General features: G+C 35.0%; 1 protein-coding gene across 3 annotated transcripts; it reads left to right on the top strand.

Moving 5' to 3' along the window:
• Positions 1-182: 182 nt before the first annotated feature.
• Positions 183-19,236, top strand: LOC115241187 (mediator of RNA polymerase II transcription subunit 12). 3 transcript variants are annotated; one of them, XM_029816826.1, is made up of 13 exons: positions 183-1,158; positions 1,385-1,813; positions 11,099-11,397; positions 11,494-12,274; positions 12,630-12,955; positions 13,160-13,691; positions 13,771-14,364; positions 14,476-16,190; positions 16,298-16,726; positions 16,802-17,282; positions 17,522-17,799; positions 17,948-18,109; positions 18,197-19,236. In XM_029816826.1, exons 1-13 carry the CDS (start codon positions 615-617, stop codon positions 18,419-18,421), a joined length of 6,795 nt encoding a protein of 2,264 aa, XP_029672686.1. In that variant the 5' UTR covers positions 183-614; the 3' UTR covers positions 18,422-19,236. The 3 variants fall into 3 exon arrangements, with proteins under 3 accessions (XP_029672686.1, XP_029672687.1, XP_029672685.1); XM_029816827.1 differs by lacking the exons at positions 11,099-11,397; positions 11,494-12,274; positions 12,630-12,955; ... (6 more) ...; positions 17,948-18,109; positions 18,197-19,236 and adding exons at positions 2,209-2,989; positions 3,345-3,670; positions 3,875-4,406; ... (5 more) ...; positions 8,663-8,824; positions 8,912-9,951 and having other exon boundaries at positions 183-468; positions 550-1,158; positions 1,385-2,112; XM_029816825.1 differs by lacking the exons at positions 11,099-11,397; positions 11,494-12,274; positions 12,630-12,955; ... (6 more) ...; positions 17,948-18,109; positions 18,197-19,236 and adding exons at positions 2,209-2,989; positions 3,345-3,670; positions 3,875-4,406; ... (5 more) ...; positions 8,663-8,824; positions 8,912-9,951 and having other exon boundaries at positions 1,385-2,112.
• Positions 19,237-22,586: the final 3,350 nt, after the last annotated feature.

Below are 22,586 nucleotides of genomic sequence, written 5' to 3' on the forward strand. Positions count from 1 at the left end.
TTTTGAATTTCGCGCCGTTTAGTTGACGCGGGAAGCGATGACGCACACCATTCACAACGACCGGTGCTTAGAGATTTTTACTGGATAGACCAATCAGAAAATTTCGTGGGCAATCGAGTTTCATATGTATTATTTTTCAGATTCAATCCTTCAACATACCTATCATGATACTGGATAATATATGAACGAATCAAACCAGCGGACACCAGCTGATAACAGCTGAAATTTCTACAATAATACATATATAAACTATATTTGTGAGCAGTTGTATAAATCTCAAGAAAAAAAATAGTAAGGTAAATGCAATGTAAACCACAATTAGGACTCCGTTCGTGACGAACTCTGATCCTTCGATCATACAAATCAGTTTTCGACCAATGTCAGTGATGCGGCGGTGATACAGTGATCTTAACAGCGTCGATACGTCGTCTAGCAAATCTCATTAAAATCGTGATGATGTGCACAAATGTAAATTTTGCAACGTCAATTAATAAATATCATACGTATGTGTATTCGCAATTTATAAGTATCAAAGTTCTGTTTACGTAGTTAGCACAGCGATGATGTTTACGATCATGTACGTGCTCTAACGATCTCTTGCATAAAATTGTACTATGATGGGCATATTGTACGAGAAAAGGCCACTGAAGAGGCCGAGGCTGGGTCCTCCGGACGTTTATCCGCAAGAGCCCAAGCAAAAGGAGGACGAGCTGTCGCTTACAAACGTCAAGCATGGCTTTACCACTATACCTCAACTCGCGGATGAATTTGGAACGGCTAGGAGCTCCAATGTCACTGCCGCCAAAGTCGGCGCGTATTTTAATGCAATTCTCGCCAAAAAAGAGGAACTCGCGACGATGCCCGATACTGGTAGGAAGAGACAGCAGATTAATCCCAAAGACAACTTTTGGCCAGTGACAGCTAGAACTAAAAATGGTATTGAGGCATGGTTTAAAGATCTTTCGGGCAGCAAGCCGCTGGTCGCTCTCGCGAAGAAAGCTCCAAATTTCAATAAAAAGGAAGAGATATTTATGATGCTCTGTGAATATCAAGTGCCAATGCTGAGAGCAGCTTGGTTTATCAAGCTTAGTTCAGCTTATACGGTTGCAGTTTCAGAGGCCAAGATAAAGAAGCGTCAGCTACCTGATCCAACCACAGGTAAAACGCAACTTTATTTTATATGTTGTCAGGAAATATAGCTATTGTAGTTTCTGATAAAATTGATAAAAAGGAGAATTAACTAGTTAAATGATTTGTTGACAATTTTATGGAATTTTACAGAATTACTTTAGATGTATTGTTTGCAATCATAACTTAATAAGAATCTGTATAAAATTTTTTTTATTGTAAAGAATATTAAACGTCATTGTTTTTCCTCTTGTAGAATGGACAGGTACCTTGATAAAATTTTTGAAAGACCAATTATCTAAGCTGCAAGAGTACTATCATATGGGCAGTCATGTAGCCAATACCAGCAACAATAATAGTACAACAAACAATTCCTGTAATAGTAATGGGACTGCTGTGACAAATAATGGCAGTAACAACATCAATAGTAACAATAACAATGTTAATAATAATGCAAGCAATAATAACAATTCTGTCAATAATCAACCACCCACACCAACTTCGAGCAGTCAGCCTATAACAGGCAATACAATGAATGAAGAACATAAATTAGCGCTTAAACAATGGCACTATTGTGTACAATTGGCTAAATACATGTTTGAGGAAGGCTTGCTGGACAGACAAGAGTTACTACAATGGATCCTAGAATTATTAGATAAGATTAGATCTTCGCCCTCGGAAGATGGTATATTAAAGCTTCTATTACCATTGGCTTTGCAATATTTAGAAGAATTTATACAATCTGAATTATTAGCTAGACGATTAGCATATTTGTGCTGCCGTAAATTAGCACATATGTGCAATAATATTGAAAGTAACAACAATCCTCAAAGTCCTTCTGTCATTAAGAACGAAGTTAATAGCAGTAAAGACACTACTGTTGCTGTCCAAGGACCATTGAATCCTTTGACAATTGCTTTTAATGATTATTTGACTTGTGCACATCACAGAGATATAATTTACAGTTTATCTACTATAATACAGGTGAACAAAATGTTACTATTCTCTAGTATATATTATTAATTTATACATTAAATTAATTTTATTGCAATATTAAATAAGAAATTTATTCAATTTTAGGTCATAACATTGGAGTGTCCCACAGCATTGGTCTGGAATAGCGTTGGCGAGGGAAAGGCTCCATCAGTTTTGAATGGATCACCCTTAGACTATTTACCATGTCCTCCTGCAGCATTGCCATGTCCACCAGCAAGTTCCGGTAATCCTACAATGAAACAACTCAAAATAGCACAAGAAAATATAAGAGCACGATCTCAAGCAGCGGAAGGTAGATGGTCGTGTGACAAATGGCAACAGAGTAGTGCTAGAACGACAACTACTAAAGTTTTGGCTGCACTAGATGCTCTCGATCGGCATAGTTTTGATAGAATGGATGCCTCTAATTCACTCGATACATTGTATGCGAAAATCTTTACATTACCCCCGAAAGATAGCTGTAACGAACGTGATACAAAGACAGAATATAATCCACAACAGGATTCAGCAGTAGTTGAAATTTTGTGCGAATGGGCTGTAAGCGCTGAACGTTGGGGAGAACATAGAGCAATGGCGGTCGCTAAACTTCTTGAAAAGAGACAAAGTGAGGCTACTGGTGAGACTAATGATAATGATGACAAAGACAGTACATGCAGTAATGGAAGTCCGCCTGTACTTCCAATCTTTCAACCCTTGCTCATGAAATTTTTGGATGTGGACGCACCAGTATTGGATAATACTTCAACTCAACCCAAGGCCCAGTTTACGAATTTAGTTCATCTGTTCTCAGAGTTAATAAGGCACGATGTTTTCTCACACGATGCGTACATGTGTACTCTTATTTCAAGAGGCGATCTTATACAAGGTAATGGCAATATATGTTTACTTACATCTAAAAATTATTTGTTTGTATATGTTTCTCAGAGAGTTTGTACTTGCACAGAAAAATTAAATTATATATGTATTTACAAACATTACATTTAAATTATATATATTTTAAAATCAAGAAATATGCGTCTCTGATAACATCTCGCGCGTTAAGTGTATTTAACATAACAATAAAACACAAAAGAGACATATTAATATATCCAAAGTATATTTTCAAGATATTTCTGAGAGAAGCATAAAACAATAGGCATTTTTTCTATCTTATTCTCTATAAAAAAATTTTATCGGAAATTATTAAAATGCTTAATCAATTATAAAATTATTGTCTTAAGGTCCAGCAGCTAGCAAACCTGGAACACCCAGTAACAGGGAACCAATCGATGAAGATAGTCTCTTTCCGGGTATAGATTTAAAACCGACTAAATTAGAAGTACCAGATCATGGGCGTACTATGGATTATGATGACAGTAAAATTGATGACGATTTAGACAAAATATTACAGCATATTAAAGAAGATCAACAAAATAGTATGGATGCACCAGATAGCCCCAAAGAGGATGCATTGACTGGACATGGAGGTCATGAAAGTCTCGATTCAAAGATGCCATCAAGTCATAGCAGGCATTTACTGTATACTACCCATTTCCCTCTGCCACAAGTAATTTTTTTTTTTTTTAAATATTTTTATTAAACAATTTCAGCAAATTGTTAGATCAAATTGCAACCCCATATCTTTGGTATCTCTTATATGCTTGTTGAAATTGTTTAGATATAGATTATATGTACAAATATTTTTAATACAATGTTCTTAATATTATTAAAAACTTTTTCACATATAATTTATAAACATTTATTGATATAGGACGAAACATGTAGTCAGCACGACTGTAATCAGCGACATGTATTACTTTATGGTGTTGGACGTGTCAGAGATGAGGCTAGACATGTCGTGAAGAAAATGACAAAAGAAGTATGTAAACTATTTGGCAAAAAATTTAGTATTGATGTCGCGGAGGGTGGTAAAGTGAAGAAACATTCTCGAAGTGAATTTAACTTTGAAGCAGTCACTATGAAATTTCAAAATCTAAGTTATTTTGATCAACACGTTGTGACTTGGCAATGTGCAACACAAGTTATAGAAATGCTCAACACATTTGCGTTATCTGGTTCATCCTACTTACCAGTTCATGAACATGTAGCTTTTCTTTTTGATTTGATGGAATTAGCGTTGAATATATATGGCCTAATCGACGTTTGTATACAAATCCTAAAAGAGCTACCAGAAGTAGAGGCCCAATTGACAACTAGAAATAGTCAATTAGTTCGAAGTTATACCACAAATCTGAGTTTGTACGTGGTTGGTGTATTAAGAAGATATCATTGTTGTTTGTTATGTAAGTATATTACTATCTTGCATATATGTTTAAATTATGATATGTATGTACTTGTCTTACATTTAAATGATTGTTACAGTATCACCTGAGCAGACGACAGCAGTGTTTGATTTACTATGCAAAGTAGTGAAGCATGTCTCAAATCCAAGTGATTGCAGCTCCGCCGAACGATGCGTATTAGCGCATTTGTATGACTTATATTCGACATGTTCCCTTTTGAAAACGAAATCACACGGAGTGGAGGCATTTAGTAACGCTTATCCAAAAATTCGTGCTGCTCTCTATAGCACATTGCAACCAACGCCTTCAAGCCACGTTTATAATTCGCAATTTATGGTGGATGTTTTCACTAGTCCACGAAGAGGTGGAAAAATTGAACCGCAATGGGCGAGACAGTTAAACGAAACGCCGGCCAATCGTTACAGTTTCGTTTGCAATGCGATTGTTGCAGTCTGTAGCGAAACGGATAATGATAAACTCAATGACATTGCTATAACTTGCGCGGAACTAACTGCATGTTGCAATGCTCTCAATGCTGAATGGTTGGGAGTACTTATGGCACTTTGTTGTTCCTCTAATAGTTCTGCTTTTTATATCGATGTGTTAAATCAAGTTGATGTACAAGATTTGAGTATACACAATTCTCTGGCTATATTCACATCAATTTTAATCGGTAAGTTGTAATAAGGTATTACATTTTGTGATTATTAAATATAAGGTATCATAATAGTACTTATATAATATCTAGTACATTTTATGATTCAGTGATTTATTATATTTACAGCAAGGCACTGTTTCTCTTTGGAAGATTTTGTTGTGCACATAGCATTACCATCATTGGTGAAAACTTGTAATGATGGTCGTGGCGATATCGATATTGAAGCAGAAGCGGGTGCGCGTTTAACCTGTCATTTATTGTTGAGACTATTCAAAACTGTCGAATGTCCGCAGCCGGCTTTATACTCGGTTAGCACGAGCCCTCATCCACTTCCAAGTGGAAATACAAGAGGTTACAGCATAAAATTAAGCTGTGATAGGCACTTATTGGCAGCTGCACATAATAATATAAGAGTAGGACCAGTACTGGCGGTGCTCAAAGCTATATTAGTCGTAGGAGATGCTACGGCCACTAAGCAGCCCCCGAAAAAAGTTGATATACCTCTGAGCCATTCCAGTAAAGGAGGCGGCCCGGCCAGCGTCGGAGTCGGAGTCGGCGTGAGTGGTAGCGGACCTGGCGAATTATCGATCAGTCACATTCTAGGAACTAGTGATATTTTGGGTGGCGGTGATGATCTCGGTCTCGATCTGGCTATGTCTTCGTCCAGCAGTAGCGCCGGCATGACAACGGAAAATGTTAAGGGATTTTCCGATTTTGCTCATCATGTTTTACGTCAGATCTGTAGTCAGGAATGGGTGCTAGAAAGATGTTTGCAAAATCCGGAAGAACTCTGTCATCAAGACATGTTGCTGGATAATATGTTGATACCACGACAGGCGCAAAAATTACTACATATGATTTGTTATCCTGATACTCCGACCGAAGCTTTTATCGATCAGAAAACTCATATTACGAATATTTTGGAAAATCTGGAGCAATGGAGTCTGAGAATGTCGTGGCTGGATTTACAACTTATGTATAAACAATTCGCGCCAGGCTGCAACGATCTTTCTCAGTGGTTGGATACAGTTGCAAAAGCTGCAATTGACGTTTTTCAGTTGAATAATACTTTGAGTAGCAAACCTGATAAAAGATCGGGTTCTATATGGCTAGTTGCTCCGTTGGTTTCTAAGTTACCGAGTGCGGTACAAGGCAGAGTTCTCAAAGTAGCAGGACAGGTATTAGAATCTGGTAATTGGTCGAAAACAGCTGGTCGCGAGAGAGGTAGATCCAAATCGCCCTCTTTGTTCAATCATCAGCCGTTTTTATCATTGGTATTAACATGTCTGAAAGGTCAAGATGATCAGAGAGAAGGCTTATTGACATCACTACATTCACAGCTATCACAGTTTTTGAATACTAGTAAGGAGGAAAAGCATATTGGCTCTGAAGATCCTAAAACCAGAGAAGTATTGCAAGATGCACTGCAATTAAGATTCAGTCTCGTCGGAGGTGTATTTGACACAATACAAAGGAATACGACTGCTACGACGGATTGGGCAATTTTATTAGTTCAATTGGTCAGCTATGGTGTTATAGATTTAAATAATAATGCAGAACTTTTCACAACCGTTATAGATATGCTAGCAACGCTAATCCACTCTACTTTAGTATCAGATTCGCAGTCTGAAAAAGACGAAAATAAAAAGCACTACCAGAATTTAATGAAAAAATTGAAGAAAGAATTGGGTGATAGAAATTCTCCGAGTATTCGTTTTGTTAGACAACTCCTACCGTTACCAAAGTTGGCTATGGAAGTTATCACGTGCGAACCGGTCGGATGTTTGACTGATACTAAAGGCAACAAGATTGCTGGATTCGACAGCATCGATAAAAAACAGGTATATTTATTTGATTGATATCTTTGAATCAAAATATTTCTTTTCATATTATGTAAAAACATTATGTTCTTTTTAAAGTATATAATATGTTATATTTTTGAAATTAGGGATTGCAAGTATGCGATTCTCAAAGAGTGTCGGCGTGGGAGCTCTTAGAAGGTCATAAGAATCCTGCACCGCTTTCCTGGGCTTGGTTCAGAGCTGTTCGGTTGGAACGTAAACCACTTACATATCAAAACGCGCACAAATTATTGCGATATCACATGCACAGTCAAATTCGTCAAGCTAGCCATTATTTGGATCCACCGCCATTACCACCGGAAGATCTAGAGCCGGATAAGAAGGAATCAGAACCTGGCAAAGCAGATACTCCAATGAGCATTGATTCACCAGGACGAGTTGGCGGTAGTGTGGGTAACGCCGGAGTGGGTAATGCTAGTACTAATGGTAAAGGGAAAGCTATGAAAAATAAACGGCATAATAGACGTACGAAAGGTGCTGCTACACCTACAACGCCCATATCACAGCAAATGCAAGTGAGTTTAGCTATATACGATGATATAGTATAAGATATTATTAAATTTAATATTTTTTTCTTTTATAATTAACAGCAACCACCATCTCAATTGCAACAAATGGCATTCGCCAATCAACAGGCTCCCGTTACGCAACAGCCCGGAATGTTTACTGGACAACCACCGCAGCCTCAGCAGCAATGGTACAGCAATCAACAGACTCATACACCGGCACAACAATATGCATACGGACAACAGTTGCCGCCTACGCCGGTCGGTGGCCCGCGTTATGAGAGACCGGGGATGAATAATCAGTCCAAGCAAGCTCTATCTAACATGCTGCGCTTGCGATTACCGTCCACTCAATTCATGGGCTCGCAGCAGCAGCCACCGAATGCCACACCGGTCGCCGGACCGGGCGCATTCCAAGGAATGCAGAGGCAACAGTTTATCAGGCAACAGTTGAGAGCGCAGCACGGGGCGCCGGGTATAAATCCGCAACAGGGCATGTTCGCGGCACAGCAGCAACAACAGCAACAACAACAGCAACAAGGAATATATGCTGGAATTCAACAAGGTATATATAAAAAAATATGATTCGCAGGCCTGTTAATCTATATCTCTTCCTCTTATCTGATATGTTGGATTAAAAAATAGTATTTTTTAACGTATTAAAATGCGCTAAATAAATTAAATTAAAGCGCGACATGTTGTGAAAAATTATAATTTGCATTTTTAGCTTATGGTTTAATAAAAAAAGGAGTGATGTTTTCGCAATTTTAGTTGAGCATAATTTAGGACAATTTTTCTTTACAGGTATGAATCAGAATTATGCAGGATATGGTGGACAGCAAATGATACAGCAACAACAGCAACAGCAACAACAGCAGCAAACGCCACAGCAAACACAACAGCAGCAACAGCAGCAGCAGTTGCTTCAACAGCAGCAGCAACAGCAGCAACAAGGCATTCTGAATCAACAACAAAATATGATGTTCAATCAACAGCAGCAGATGATGGCTTCGCAGAGAGGACAAGAATATATGCCACAACAGAGAATGCAGCCTGGTGCTGCGAGGCCGCCCTATTTACAGGTATATTCAAGAATATATGTATAATATTTAATATTAATAAGATAAGAAATAACTAGTTCAAGTATATGATCTATTCGTTATTTATTTGTAAATTTTTTTTAATTGATAATGTAAAAATGATAAGAAAGATATCTCATTATTCAATTAGGCACCAAACGTAACAATGAATGCAATGGGACCAATGGGTGGAGGTGTTCAGAATCAACCTGCTCCTCCTTATCGACAATCTGCTGGCAAACCGGGTGCAGTTGGGGTGACGGGGGTAGGAGCAACCAATGTAAGCTTGCAGCAAAATCAACAGTTCCAGCAGGTATGCAAATTAAGATATATCGGTAGCAATATACTATCTCTAAAGAATTTTGTGAATTATTGTTATTAATTATTTTTATATATATAGCAACAAGCGATTAATCAACAACGCATAAGGCAACAAATGTTGGCCATGCAGCAGCAGCAGCAAGCGCAGCAGCAACAGCAGCAGGCCGCTCAACAACAGCAGCAGCAGCAACAACAAGGCGGTACTGGTGGCCAACAACCAACTCCTCAACTCGTGACGCATTTGCAGAGGCACTTGAGTCAACCACCACAACATTCCTATCAGCATCAACCGCCACCTTATTGAAAATATAGAAAAAGAATTCTACTCATTTAGATTGCTAATTAAACGTCAATGAGAAACGCGTATAATTAATTGAAATAAATCATTTTATTCCGGACTTCACATTGCAACCTGAATGAACAAGCAATGTTTGCAACAAAACAGAAGGCAAGTTCTAAAGAAATGTTTTTATCAGACTTGCTACTATCTTTTTTACCGGTCAATATTTTTTACATACTTAATGTTGAGATGCTATTATGTTTCTTAATATAATAGTTTGACATAGAGAAATTACGAAATTATGAATCTCATATCAAGCCGAATGTCATGATTATTTTTATTAATTGGATATTTCTACAATTATTGCAGTAGTCTTGATCACACAAATTATATATATATTTAATTGAGAAATTAAATCTCTCTTTATATTCTATATATAGAGAATTTTTTAACATATATAAAAAATTATGTTTAAATAATTATGCGACATATTATATATTGACTTGATACTTTATAATCATATAAAACAGCTGTAAAAAAATAGATTTTTTTCTTTTATATAAATTCTCGTAAAATATTATTATTATTGCTATTATGTAAAATCCCCAAAGCATACATTAACGAATATAAGATGATCAATACCATAAGATTAAATTAGTATAAGATAAGAGAATAGTATAAGATCATGTGTATTATAAATTGTGTATCTCACAAAGTAGATTTATTGTTACTGTTATATGATTATTTAAGTGGTACTTGTATATCATATTTTTTACATAGAATTGTATATTATAATATCAATCATATATACTAGTAATAAAAATAAACGTATTTAACGAGAGTGCATTTCATAAAAAAATTACTCTTAGAATTAGAAATTGCTATTAGAATTCACACACATATAATTGGAGTCGGATAAAAGTAAGTATTTTTCTCTGTTATTAATGTTTAAAAACAAGTTTCATGTGCAAAGAATTTTTGAAAGAATTTTATAAAATATATTAACATCGTAATACCTAATCATTCGTATTAACTATCGTAAATACAATCATTATTGTATCGCGATTTGAATATCGACGATTTGCTTCTGTGTGCTCGATAATGTTTGAAAAAAAAATGCACCGCGATCAAAATAATATTATGACAATATAAATATTATTATGACAATTAAAATAATTACGCGCATATTCAACGATATTTAAAACATGCAATGCGGAGATGAAAGCAGGAAAAAACTCGCTATTTTTTAAATATCTGCATCTAAAAGCAACTTCTAATAATCTCTTCAAGCGGAGAGAAGCCTGAGAGGGATCACGCTACCGTTTTTCGTAAGATGCTTTTTCTAGCTGGTAAATAGCATCAACTGGATCCATCTTACAATTAGAGCCGGCGGAACTACATGGCCAGGTTCACTTTTCGATGCAACGGCCGGTTGTCCGTGCTAAATCTATAATTGTGGATCAAAATTGCAATGAAATATTATGGACTTATTAATGTTTCATTAGCTGTGCGTGATGTTTTGTTTTTCTAATTGTAATATATACTACGGCGGACAGCAATAATAAAAGTTATTATTGAAGTATTTTTATGTATATGTGCATGTAAAACGAAATAAATTTTCTTAATAATTTTTTCTCTAATTTTTAAATATAACGTGTAGAAGATATTTACAATAAATTGCTTTCACTTTCTTTTTATTCTTGAAACAAAATTATCAAGCATTCTAAGCAATATCAAATTATGCTTTTAGTTTATATAGCTTTTTATAATTAATTTATTATTAATTATATTATTTAAGTAATTTTTTAATTTATAAATTCAGTTGGATGCACTAGGGCGCCGATGCACGTTAAAAGCGATTATATACAAATTTATATAAGCATAAGTAATTAAAACAATAAGATAATTAATACAATAATAGACAAGAGTTACTACAATGGATCCTAGAATTATTAGATAAGATTAGATCTTCGCCCTCGGAAGATGGTATATTAAAGCTTCTATTACCATTGGCTTTGCAATATTTAGAAGAATTTATACAATCTGAATTATTAGCTAGACGATTAGCATATTTGTGCTGCCGTAAATTAGCACATATGTGCAATAATATTGAAAGTAACAACAATCCTCAAAGTCCTTCTGTCATTAAGAACGAAGTTAATAGCAGTAAAGACACTACTGTTGCTGTCCAAGGACCATTGAATCCTTTGACAATTGCTTTTAATGATTATTTGACTTGTGCACATCACAGAGATATAATTTACAGTTTATCTACTATAATACAGGTGAACAAAATGTTACTATTCTCTAGTATATATTATTAATTTATACATTAAATTAATTTTATTGCAATATTAAATAAGAAATTTATTCAATTTTAGGTCATAACATTGGAGTGTCCCACAGCATTGGTCTGGAATAGCGTTGGCGAGGGAAAGGCTCCATCAGTTTTGAATGGATCACCCTTAGACTATTTACCATGTCCTCCTGCAGCATTGCCATGTCCACCAGCAAGTTCCGGTAATCCTACAATGAAACAACTCAAAATAGCACAAGAAAATATAAGAGCACGATCTCAAGCAGCGGAAGGTAGATGGTCGTGTGACAAATGGCAACAGAGTAGTGCTAGAACGACAACTACTAAAGTTTTGGCTGCACTAGATGCTCTCGATCGGCATAGTTTTGATAGAATGGATGCCTCTAATTCACTCGATACATTGTATGCGAAAATCTTTACATTACCCCCGAAAGATAGCTGTAACGAACGTGATACAAAGACAGAATATAATCCACAACAGGATTCAGCAGTAGTTGAAATTTTGTGCGAATGGGCTGTAAGCGCTGAACGTTGGGGAGAACATAGAGCAATGGCGGTCGCTAAACTTCTTGAAAAGAGACAAAGTGAGGCTACTGGTGAGACTAATGATAATGATGACAAAGACAGTACATGCAGTAATGGAAGTCCGCCTGTACTTCCAATCTTTCAACCCTTGCTCATGAAATTTTTGGATGTGGACGCACCAGTATTGGATAATACTTCAACTCAACCCAAGGCCCAGTTTACGAATTTAGTTCATCTGTTCTCAGAGTTAATAAGGCACGATGTTTTCTCACACGATGCGTACATGTGTACTCTTATTTCAAGAGGCGATCTTATACAAGGTAATGGCAATATATGTTTACTTACATCTAAAAATTATTTGTTTGTATATGTTTCTCAGAGAGTTTGTACTTGCACAGAAAAATTAAATTATATATGTATTTACAAACATTACATTTAAATTATATATATTTTAAAATCAAGAAATATGCGTCTCTGATAACATCTCGCGCGTTAAGTGTATTTAACATAACAATAAAACACAAAAGAGACATATTAATATATCCAAAGTATATTTTCAAGATATTTCTGAGAGAAGCATAAAACAATAGGCATTTTTTCTATCTTATTCTCTATAAAAAAATTTTATCGGAAATTATTAAAATGCTTAATCAATTATAAAATTATTGTCTTAAGGTCCAGCAGCTAGCAAACCTGGAACACCCAGTAACAGGGAACCAATCGATGAAGATAGTCTCTTTCCGGGTATAGATTTAAAACCGACTAAATTAGAAGTACCAGATCATGGGCGTACTATGGATTATGATGACAGTAAAATTGATGACGATTTAGACAAAATATTACAGCATATTAAAGAAGATCAACAAAATAGTATGGATGCACCAGATAGCCCCAAAGAGGATGCATTGACTGGACATGGAGGTCATGAAAGTCTCGATTCAAAGATGCCATCAAGTCATAGCAGGCATTTACTGTATACTACCCATTTCCCTCTGCCACAAGTAATTTTTTTTTTTTTTAAATATTTTTATTAAACAATTTCAGCAAATTGTTAGATCAAATTGCAACCCCATATCTTTGGTATCTCTTATATGCTTGTTGAAATTGTTTAGATATAGATTATATGTACAAATATTTTTAATACAATGTTCTTAATATTATTAAAAACTTTTTCACATATAATTTATAAACATTTATTGATATAGGACGAAACATGTAGTCAGCACGACTGTAATCAGCGACATGTATTACTTTATGGTGTTGGACGTGTCAGAGATGAGGCTAGACATGTCGTGAAGAAAATGACAAAAGAAGTATGTAAACTATTTGGCAAAAAATTTAGTATTGATGTCGCGGAGGGTGGTAAAGTGAAGAAACATTCTCGAAGTGAATTTAACTTTGAAGCAGTCACTATGAAATTTCAAAATCTAAGTTATTTTGATCAACACGTTGTGACTTGGCAATGTGCAACACAAGTTATAGAAATGCTCAACACATTTGCGTTATCTGGTTCATCCTACTTACCAGTTCATGAACATGTAGCTTTTCTTTTTGATTTGATGGAATTAGCGTTGAATATATATGGCCTAATCGACGTTTGTATACAAATCCTAAAAGAGCTACCAGAAGTAGAGGCCCAATTGACAACTAGAAATAGTCAATTAGTTCGAAGTTATACCACAAATCTGAGTTTGTACGTGGTTGGTGTATTAAGAAGATATCATTGTTGTTTGTTATGTAAGTATATTACTATCTTGCATATATGTTTAAATTATGATATGTATGTACTTGTCTTACATTTAAATGATTGTTACAGTATCACCTGAGCAGACGACAGCAGTGTTTGATTTACTATGCAAAGTAGTGAAGCATGTCTCAAATCCAAGTGATTGCAGCTCCGCCGAACGATGCGTATTAGCGCATTTGTATGACTTATATTCGACATGTTCCCTTTTGAAAACGAAATCACACGGAGTGGAGGCATTTAGTAACGCTTATCCAAAAATTCGTGCTGCTCTCTATAGCACATTGCAACCAACGCCTTCAAGCCACGTTTATAATTCGCAATTTATGGTGGATGTTTTCACTAGTCCACGAAGAGGTGGAAAAATTGAACCGCAATGGGCGAGACAGTTAAACGAAACGCCGGCCAATCGTTACAGTTTCGTTTGCAATGCGATTGTTGCAGTCTGTAGCGAAACGGATAATGATAAACTCAATGACATTGCTATAACTTGCGCGGAACTAACTGCATGTTGCAATGCTCTCAATGCTGAATGGTTGGGAGTACTTATGGCACTTTGTTGTTCCTCTAATAGTTCTGCTTTTTATATCGATGTGTTAAATCAAGTTGATGTACAAGATTTGAGTATACACAATTCTCTGGCTATATTCACATCAATTTTAATCGGTAAGTTGTAATAAGGTATTACATTTTGTGATTATTAAATATAAGGTATCATAATAGTACTTATATAATATCTAGTACATTTTATGATTCAGTGATTTATTATATTTACAGCAAGGCACTGTTTCTCTTTGGAAGATTTTGTTGTGCACATAGCATTACCATCATTGGTGAAAACTTGTAATGATGGTCGTGGCGATATCGATATTGAAGCAGAAGCGGGTGCGCGTTTAACCTGTCATTTATTGTTGAGACTATTCAAAACTGTCGAATGTCCGCAGCCGGCTTTATACTCGGTTAGCACGAGCCCTCATCCACTTCCAAGTGGAAATACAAGAGGTTACAGCATAAAATTAAGCTGTGATAGGCACTTATTGGCAGCTGCACATAATAATATAAGAGTAGGACCAGTACTGGCGGTGCTCAAAGCTATATTAGTCGTAGGAGATGCTACGGCCACTAAGCAGCCCCCGAAAAAAGTTGATATACCTCTGAGCCATTCCAGTAAAGGAGGCGGCCCGGCCAGCGTCGGAGTCGGAGTCGGCGTGAGTGGTAGCGGACCTGGCGAATTATCGATCAGTCACATTCTAGGAACTAGTGATATTTTGGGTGGCGGTGATGATCTCGGTCTCGATCTGGCTATGTCTTCGTCCAGCAGTAGCGCCGGCATGACAACGGAAAATGTTAAGGGATTTTCCGATTTTGCTCATCATGTTTTACGTCAGATCTGTAGTCAGGAATGGGTGCTAGAAAGATGTTTGCAAAATCCGGAAGAACTCTGTCATCAAGACATGTTGCTGGATAATATGTTGATACCACGACAGGCGCAAAAATTACTACATATGATTTGTTATCCTGATACTCCGACCGAAGCTTTTATCGATCAGAAAACTCATATTACGAATATTTTGGAAAATCTGGAGCAATGGAGTCTGAGAATGTCGTGGCTGGATTTACAACTTATGTATAAACAATTCGCGCCAGGCTGCAACGATCTTTCTCAGTGGTTGGATACAGTTGCAAAAGCTGCAATTGACGTTTTTCAGTTGAATAATACTTTGAGTAGCAAACCTGATAAAAGATCGGGTTCTATATGGCTAGTTGCTCCGTTGGTTTCTAAGTTACCGAGTGCGGTACAAGGCAGAGTTCTCAAAGTAGCAGGACAGGTATTAGAATCTGGTAATTGGTCGAAAACAGCTGGTCGCGAGAGAGGTAGATCCAAATCGCCCTCTTTGTTCAATCATCAGCCGTTTTTATCATTGGTATTAACATGTCTGAAAGGTCAAGATGATCAGAGAGAAGGCTTATTGACATCACTACATTCACAGCTATCACAGTTTTTGAATACTAGTAAGGAGGAAAAGCATATTGGCTCTGAAGATCCTAAAACCAGAGAAGTATTGCAAGATGCACTGCAATTAAGATTCAGTCTCGTCGGAGGTGTATTTGACACAATACAAAGGAATACGACTGCTACGACGGATTGGGCAATTTTATTAGTTCAATTGGTCAGCTATGGTGTTATAGATTTAAATAATAATGCAGAACTTTTCACAACCGTTATAGATATGCTAGCAACGCTAATCCACTCTACTTTAGTATCAGATTCGCAGTCTGAAAAAGACGAAAATAAAAAGCACTACCAGAATTTAATGAAAAAATTGAAGAAAGAATTGGGTGATAGAAATTCTCCGAGTATTCGTTTTGTTAGACAACTCCTACCGTTACCAAAGTTGGCTATGGAAGTTATCACGTGCGAACCGGTCGGATGTTTGACTGATACTAAAGGCAACAAGATTGCTGGATTCGACAGCATCGATAAAAAACAGGTATATTTATTTGATTGATATCTTTGAATCAAAATATTTCTTTTCATATTATGTAAAAACATTATGTTCTTTTTAAAGTATATAATATGTTATATTTTTGAAATTAGGGATTGCAAGTATGCGATTCTCAAAGAGTGTCGGCGTGGGAGCTCTTAGAAGGTCATAAGAATCCTGCACCGCTTTCCTGGGCTTGGTTCAGAGCTGTTCGGTTGGAACGTAAACCACTTACATATCAAAACGCGCACAAATTATTGCGATATCACATGCACAGTCAAATTCGTCAAGCTAGCCATTATTTGGATCCACCGCCATTACCACCGGAAGATCTAGAGCCGGATAAGAAGGAATCAGAACCTGGCAAAGCAGATACTCCAATGAGCATTGATTCACCAGGACGAGTTGGCGGTAGTGTGGGTAACGCCGGAGTGGGTAATGCTAGTACTAATGGTAAAGGGAAAGCTATGAAAAATAAACGGCATAATAGACGTACGAAAGGTGCTGCTACACCTACAACGCCCATATCACAGCAAATGCAAGTGAGTTTAGCTATATACGATGATATAGTATAAGATATTATTAAATTTAATATTTTTTTCTTTTATAATTAACAGCAACCACCATCTCAATTGCAACAAATGGCATTCGCCAATCAACAGGCTCCCGTTACGCAACAGCCCGGAATGTTTACTGGACAACCACCGCAGCCTCAGCAGCAATGGTACAGCAATCAACAGACTCATACACCGGCACAACAATATGCATACGGACAACAGTTGCCGCCTACGCCGGTCGGTGGCCCGCGTTATGAGAGACCGGGGATGAATAATCAGTCCAAGCAAGCTCTATCTAACATGCTGCGCTTGCGATTACCGTCCACTCAATTCATGGGCTCGCAGCAGCAGCCACCGAATGCCACACCGGTCGCCGGACCGGGCGCATTCCAAGGAATGCAGAGGCAACAGTTTATCAGGCAACAGTTGAGAGCGCAGCACGGGGCGCCGGGTATAAATCCGCAACAGGGCATGTTCGCGGCACAGCAGCAACAACAGCAACAACAACAGCAACAAGGAATATATGCTGGAATTCAACAAGGTATATATAAAAAAATATGATTCGCAGGCCTGTTAATCTATATCTCTTCCTCTTATCTGATATGTTGGATTAAAAAATAGTATTTTTTAACGTATTAAAATGCGCTAAATAAATTAAATTAAAGCGCGACATGTTGTGAAAAATTATAATTTGCATTTTTAGCTTATGGTTTAATAAAAAAAGGAGTGATGTTTTCGCAATTTTAGTTGAGCATAATTTAGGACAATTTTTCTTTACAGGTATGAATCAGAATTATGCAGGATATGGTGGACAGCAAATGATACAGCAACAACAGCAACAGCAACAACAGCAGCAAACGCCACAGCAAACACAACAGCAGCAACAGCAGCAGCAGTTGCTTCAACAGCAGCAGCAACAGCAGCAACAAGGCATTCTGAATCAACAACAAAATATGATGTTCAATCAACAGCAGCAGATGATGGCTTCGCAGAGAGGACAAGAATATATGCCACAACAGAGAATGCAGCCTGGTGCTGCGAGGCCGCCCTATTTACAGGTATATTCAAGAATATATGTATAATATTTAATATTAATAAGATAAGAAATAACTAGTTCAAGTATATGATCTATTCGTTATTTATTTGTAAATTTTTTTTAATTGATAATGTAAAAATGATAAGAAAGATATCTCATTATTCAATTAGGCACCAAACGTAACAATGAATGCAATGGGACCAATGGGTGGAGGTGTTCAGAATCAACCTGCTCCTCCTTATCGACAATCTGCTGGCAAACCGGGTGCAGTTGGGGTGACGGGGGTAGGAGCAACCAATGTAAGCTTGCAGCAAAATCAACAGTTCCAGCAGGTATGCAAATTAAGATATATCGGTAGCAATATACTATCTCTAAAGAATTTTGTGAATTATTGTTATTAATTATTTTTATATATATAGCAACAAGCGATTAATCAACAACGCATAAGGCAACAAATGTTGGCCATGCAGCAGCAGCAGCAAGCGCAGCAGCAACAGCAGCAGGCCGCTCAACAACAGCAGCAGCAGCAACAACAAGGCGGTACTGGTGGCCAACAACCAACTCCTCAACTCGTGACGCATTTGCAGAGGCACTTGAGTCAACCACCACAACATTCCTATCAGCATCAACCGCCACCTTATTGAAAATATAGAAAAAGAATTCTACTCATTTAGATTGCTAATTAAACGTCAATGAGAAACGCGTATAATTAATTGAAATAAATCATTTTATTCCGGACTTCACATTGCAACCTGAATGAACAAGCAATGTTTGCAACAAAACAGAAGGCAAGTTCTAAAGAAATGTTTTTATCAGACTTGCTACTATCTTTTTTACCGGTCAATATTTTTTACATACTTAATGTTGAGATGCTATTATGTTTCTTAATATAATAGTTTGACATAGAGAAATTACGAAATTATGAATCTCATATCAAGCCGAATGTCATGATTATTTTTATTAATTGGATATTTCTACAATTATTGCAGTAGTCTTGATCACACAAATTATATATATATTTAATTGAGAAATTAAATCTCTCTTTATATTCTATATATAGAGAATTTTTTAACATATATAAAAAATTATGTTTAAATAATTATGCGACATATTATATATTGACTTGATACTTTATAATCATATAAAACAGCTGTAAAAAAATAGATTTTTTTCTTTTATATAAATTCTCGTAAAATATTATTATTATTGCTATTATGTAAAATCCCCAAAGCATACATTAACGAATATAAGATGATCAATACCATAAGATTAAATTAGTATAAGATAAGAGAATAGTATAAGATCATGTGTATTATAAATTGTGTATCTCACAAAGTAGATTTATTGTTACTGTTATATGATTATTTAAGTGGTACTTGTATATCATATTTTTTACATAGAATTGTATATTATAATATCAATCATATATACTAGTAATAAAAATAAACGTATTTAACGAGAGTGCATTTCATAAAAAAATTACTCTTAGAATTAGAAATTGCTATTAGAATTCACACACATATAATTGGAGTCGGATAAAAGTAAGTATTTTTCTCTGTTATTAATGTTTAAAAACAAGTTTCATGTGCAAAGAATTTTTGAAAGAATTTTATAAAATATATTAACATCGTAATACCTAATCATTCGTATTAACTATCGTAAATACAATCATTATTGTATCGCGATTTGAATATCGACGATTTGCTTCTGTGTGCTCGATAATGTTTGAAAAAAAAATGCACCGCGATCAAAATAATATTATGACAATATAAATATTATTATGACAATTAAAATAATTACGCGCATATTCAACGATATTTAAAACATGCAATGCGGAGATGAAAGCAGGAAAAAACTCGCTATTTTTTAAATATCTGCATCTAAAAGCAACTTCTAATAATCTCTTCAAGCGGAGAGAAGCCTGAGAGGGATCACGCTACCGTTTTTCGTAAGATGCTTTTTCTAGCTGGTAAATAGCATCAACTGGATCCATCTTACAATTAGAGCCGGCGGAACTACATGGCCAGGTTCACTTTTCGATGCAACGGCCGGTTGTCCGTGCTAAATCTATAATTGTGGATCAAAATTGCAATGAAATATTATGGACTTATTAATGTTTCATTAGCTGTGCGTGATGTTTTGTTTTTCTAATTGTAATATATACTACGGCGGACAGCAATAATAAAAGTTATTATTGAAGTATTTTTATGTATATGTGCATGTAAAACGAAATAAATTTTCTTAATAATTTTTTCTCTAATTTTTAAATATAACGTGTAGAAGATATTTACAATAAATTGCTTTCACTTTCTTTTTATTCTTGAAACAAAATTATCAAGCATTCTAAGCAATATCAAATTATGCTTTTAGTTTATATAGCTTTTTATAATTAATTTATTATTAATTATATTATTTAAGTAATTTTTTAATTTATAAATTCAGTTGGATGCACTAGGGCGCCGATGCACGTTAAAAGCGATTATATACAAATTTATATAAGCATAAGTAATTAAAACAATAAGATAATTAATACTACAAAATCTTTTGAAAATAAACCTAACAAAGAGTAAGATTTTTCGCCCTCATTTGTCCGCCAAATGTTCCAGAGCGAAAATAGTATCAAACGGAGTGCATTCATTGAATATATAAAAACTTTTATAAAACTTTTATAAAACTTTTATATTTCTTATATTTTTGAACGTAATTTTATTTGATTAATAAATAATATATTATTAATTATAATATATTATAAATTATATCATGTATTGGTGTTATTTTAATCATAAAAATATCATTATTCCATTAAAATTATTTCCAAAAAATGACTTTCTAAAATAAAAAATTAATCTTTTATATCTTGTGAAGTGCTACCCGAAACTCTAAATAAAAAGCCGAAACTGCGAAAAATTGTACCTCTCTCTAGATTTGAATATATCTTTATACGACATACAAAAAATTGTAATTCCCGAAACACGGAAATCTATTCTATTACAATTATTATATTTTCCTATAGTTTTAAACATTCTTTTTCGAAATTGAAAGAGTTTTAATCATTAATGGCGTTAATTAATTTTTTTCATGTTTATATATAATCGCCCGATAATAGGTATACTGTCAAATTTTCGCAAAATGTCATACGAAAAATCGCGATATCTCTTGCAATATTGATTAAAGCCTAAAAATGCTATGAGTTTCTTTTATATTTCGTCGGGTGCTACCCAGAACTCTCAATAAAAAAATCGGAATGGCAAAAAAGTTTACCTCTCTCTCGAGACTTGAATATATCATTATACGACATACGAAAAATTGTGATTCTCGAAACGCGGAGGTCTATTCTATTATAATTATTATATTTTTCTATAGTTTTAACCATTCCTTTGATTTCTAAAGAGTTTCAGTTATTAGCAGCAAGAATTCTAAAAAATTCTAAAGAACTGCGAAAAAGTTTATTCCCTTCGGGACTTTGATATATATTTATAGTATATACGCGCGAAACATCAATTTTTAAACCCGATGTCTATTCTAATATAATTTTCCTATAGTTTTAATTGTCTTTTTTCAATTTTTAAGAAGTTATAATTATTATCAATGTTAATTAATTTACTTATGATTGTATATAATTGAAGGTTGCCTGTTTAATGTATTTTTTTATATAACATAGTTTTATTTCCGGAACGGTAGTCTATTCTATTATAATATAATAAATTTTCCTATAGTTTTAAATTGTGTTCTTTTAATTTTTAAGAAGTTCTGATTATCAACTTTAATGAATTTCTCATGATTGTATATGATCGCTTAATTGAAGATCGCCTGTTTATGAATCTTTTCTAAACGTTGCTCGATTTTCAGAATGGACTACAATTCTATTGTAATATAATAAATTTTTTCGTTCTTAATCACCACGCATTTTTGTCCAACGAATTCTCTTCTTCGAGTCTTTCGAGTTTTTGCATTGTTATGGTCTATCGAATTCCGTTATCTCAAGATTATAAGAGTCTGTTGCAATTCCTTTTCTTTTTGTGGTGTCCATAGGGATTCCTTCTGCGACTATTTGTCCTCAGGCATTTTTAAAAGATGTTCAAACGAGCCACTAAAGCCCCCTTTTCTCTATTCTCTCAATTATTGTTTTTTTCACTTTCCTTTTATTTAAATAGATTAATATAACAAATATAACTACAGTATCTCTCTTAGTCTGACTCCTTCCCTTCGACCTGTCCGGCATGAGTGACCTTACCGGTAACTATTAGCGTTTTCGAATGAAGCAAGTTTGATCGCTTTGAAAGCGATTAAACCCAATTTACCATGAATATATGTTTGACCAAAAATAAGTTTTAAGAGAATCTGATTAATATAAATATATGATACATTAATAATATAACTAATATAAAGTACTTCTCCCGTTTTTATCGTTATTTTGGCTTCAAAGCATAAGATTATTTGCCCTGATTAATCAATCAAATGTTTGTTCGCAATATTTTATTGATTAATCAAATAATTCAAGTACTCCTAATAACCAAGACGGAATATATGGTATCATTAATCGGTCTCAGAATGATCAAACTTGCTTTATTCGTAAACGTTATATATTACCGCCGGCATAACTCTTAGGTTCATTAGAGTACTCAAACCTCCTCACCCGGCAAATGCCTTCGTTAAGGTGGAGATACCATCGAGGAGGAAAAATTTTTATTTTAATTTTTTGTAATATATAGGTTTTTTTTTAAATAAATAAGTTTTACAAATTTGTCAAATAAAAAATATAATATACGAAGAATTATATAAAATGTATATAATATATAATTACAAATT

This window comes from Formica exsecta, unplaced genomic scaffold (assembly GCF_003651465.1).
Source record: "Formica exsecta isolate Colony F162 unplaced genomic scaffold, ASM365146v1 scaffold47, whole genome shotgun sequence".
Classification (NCBI taxonomy): Eukaryota; Metazoa; Arthropoda; class Insecta; order Hymenoptera; family Formicidae; genus Formica; species Formica exsecta.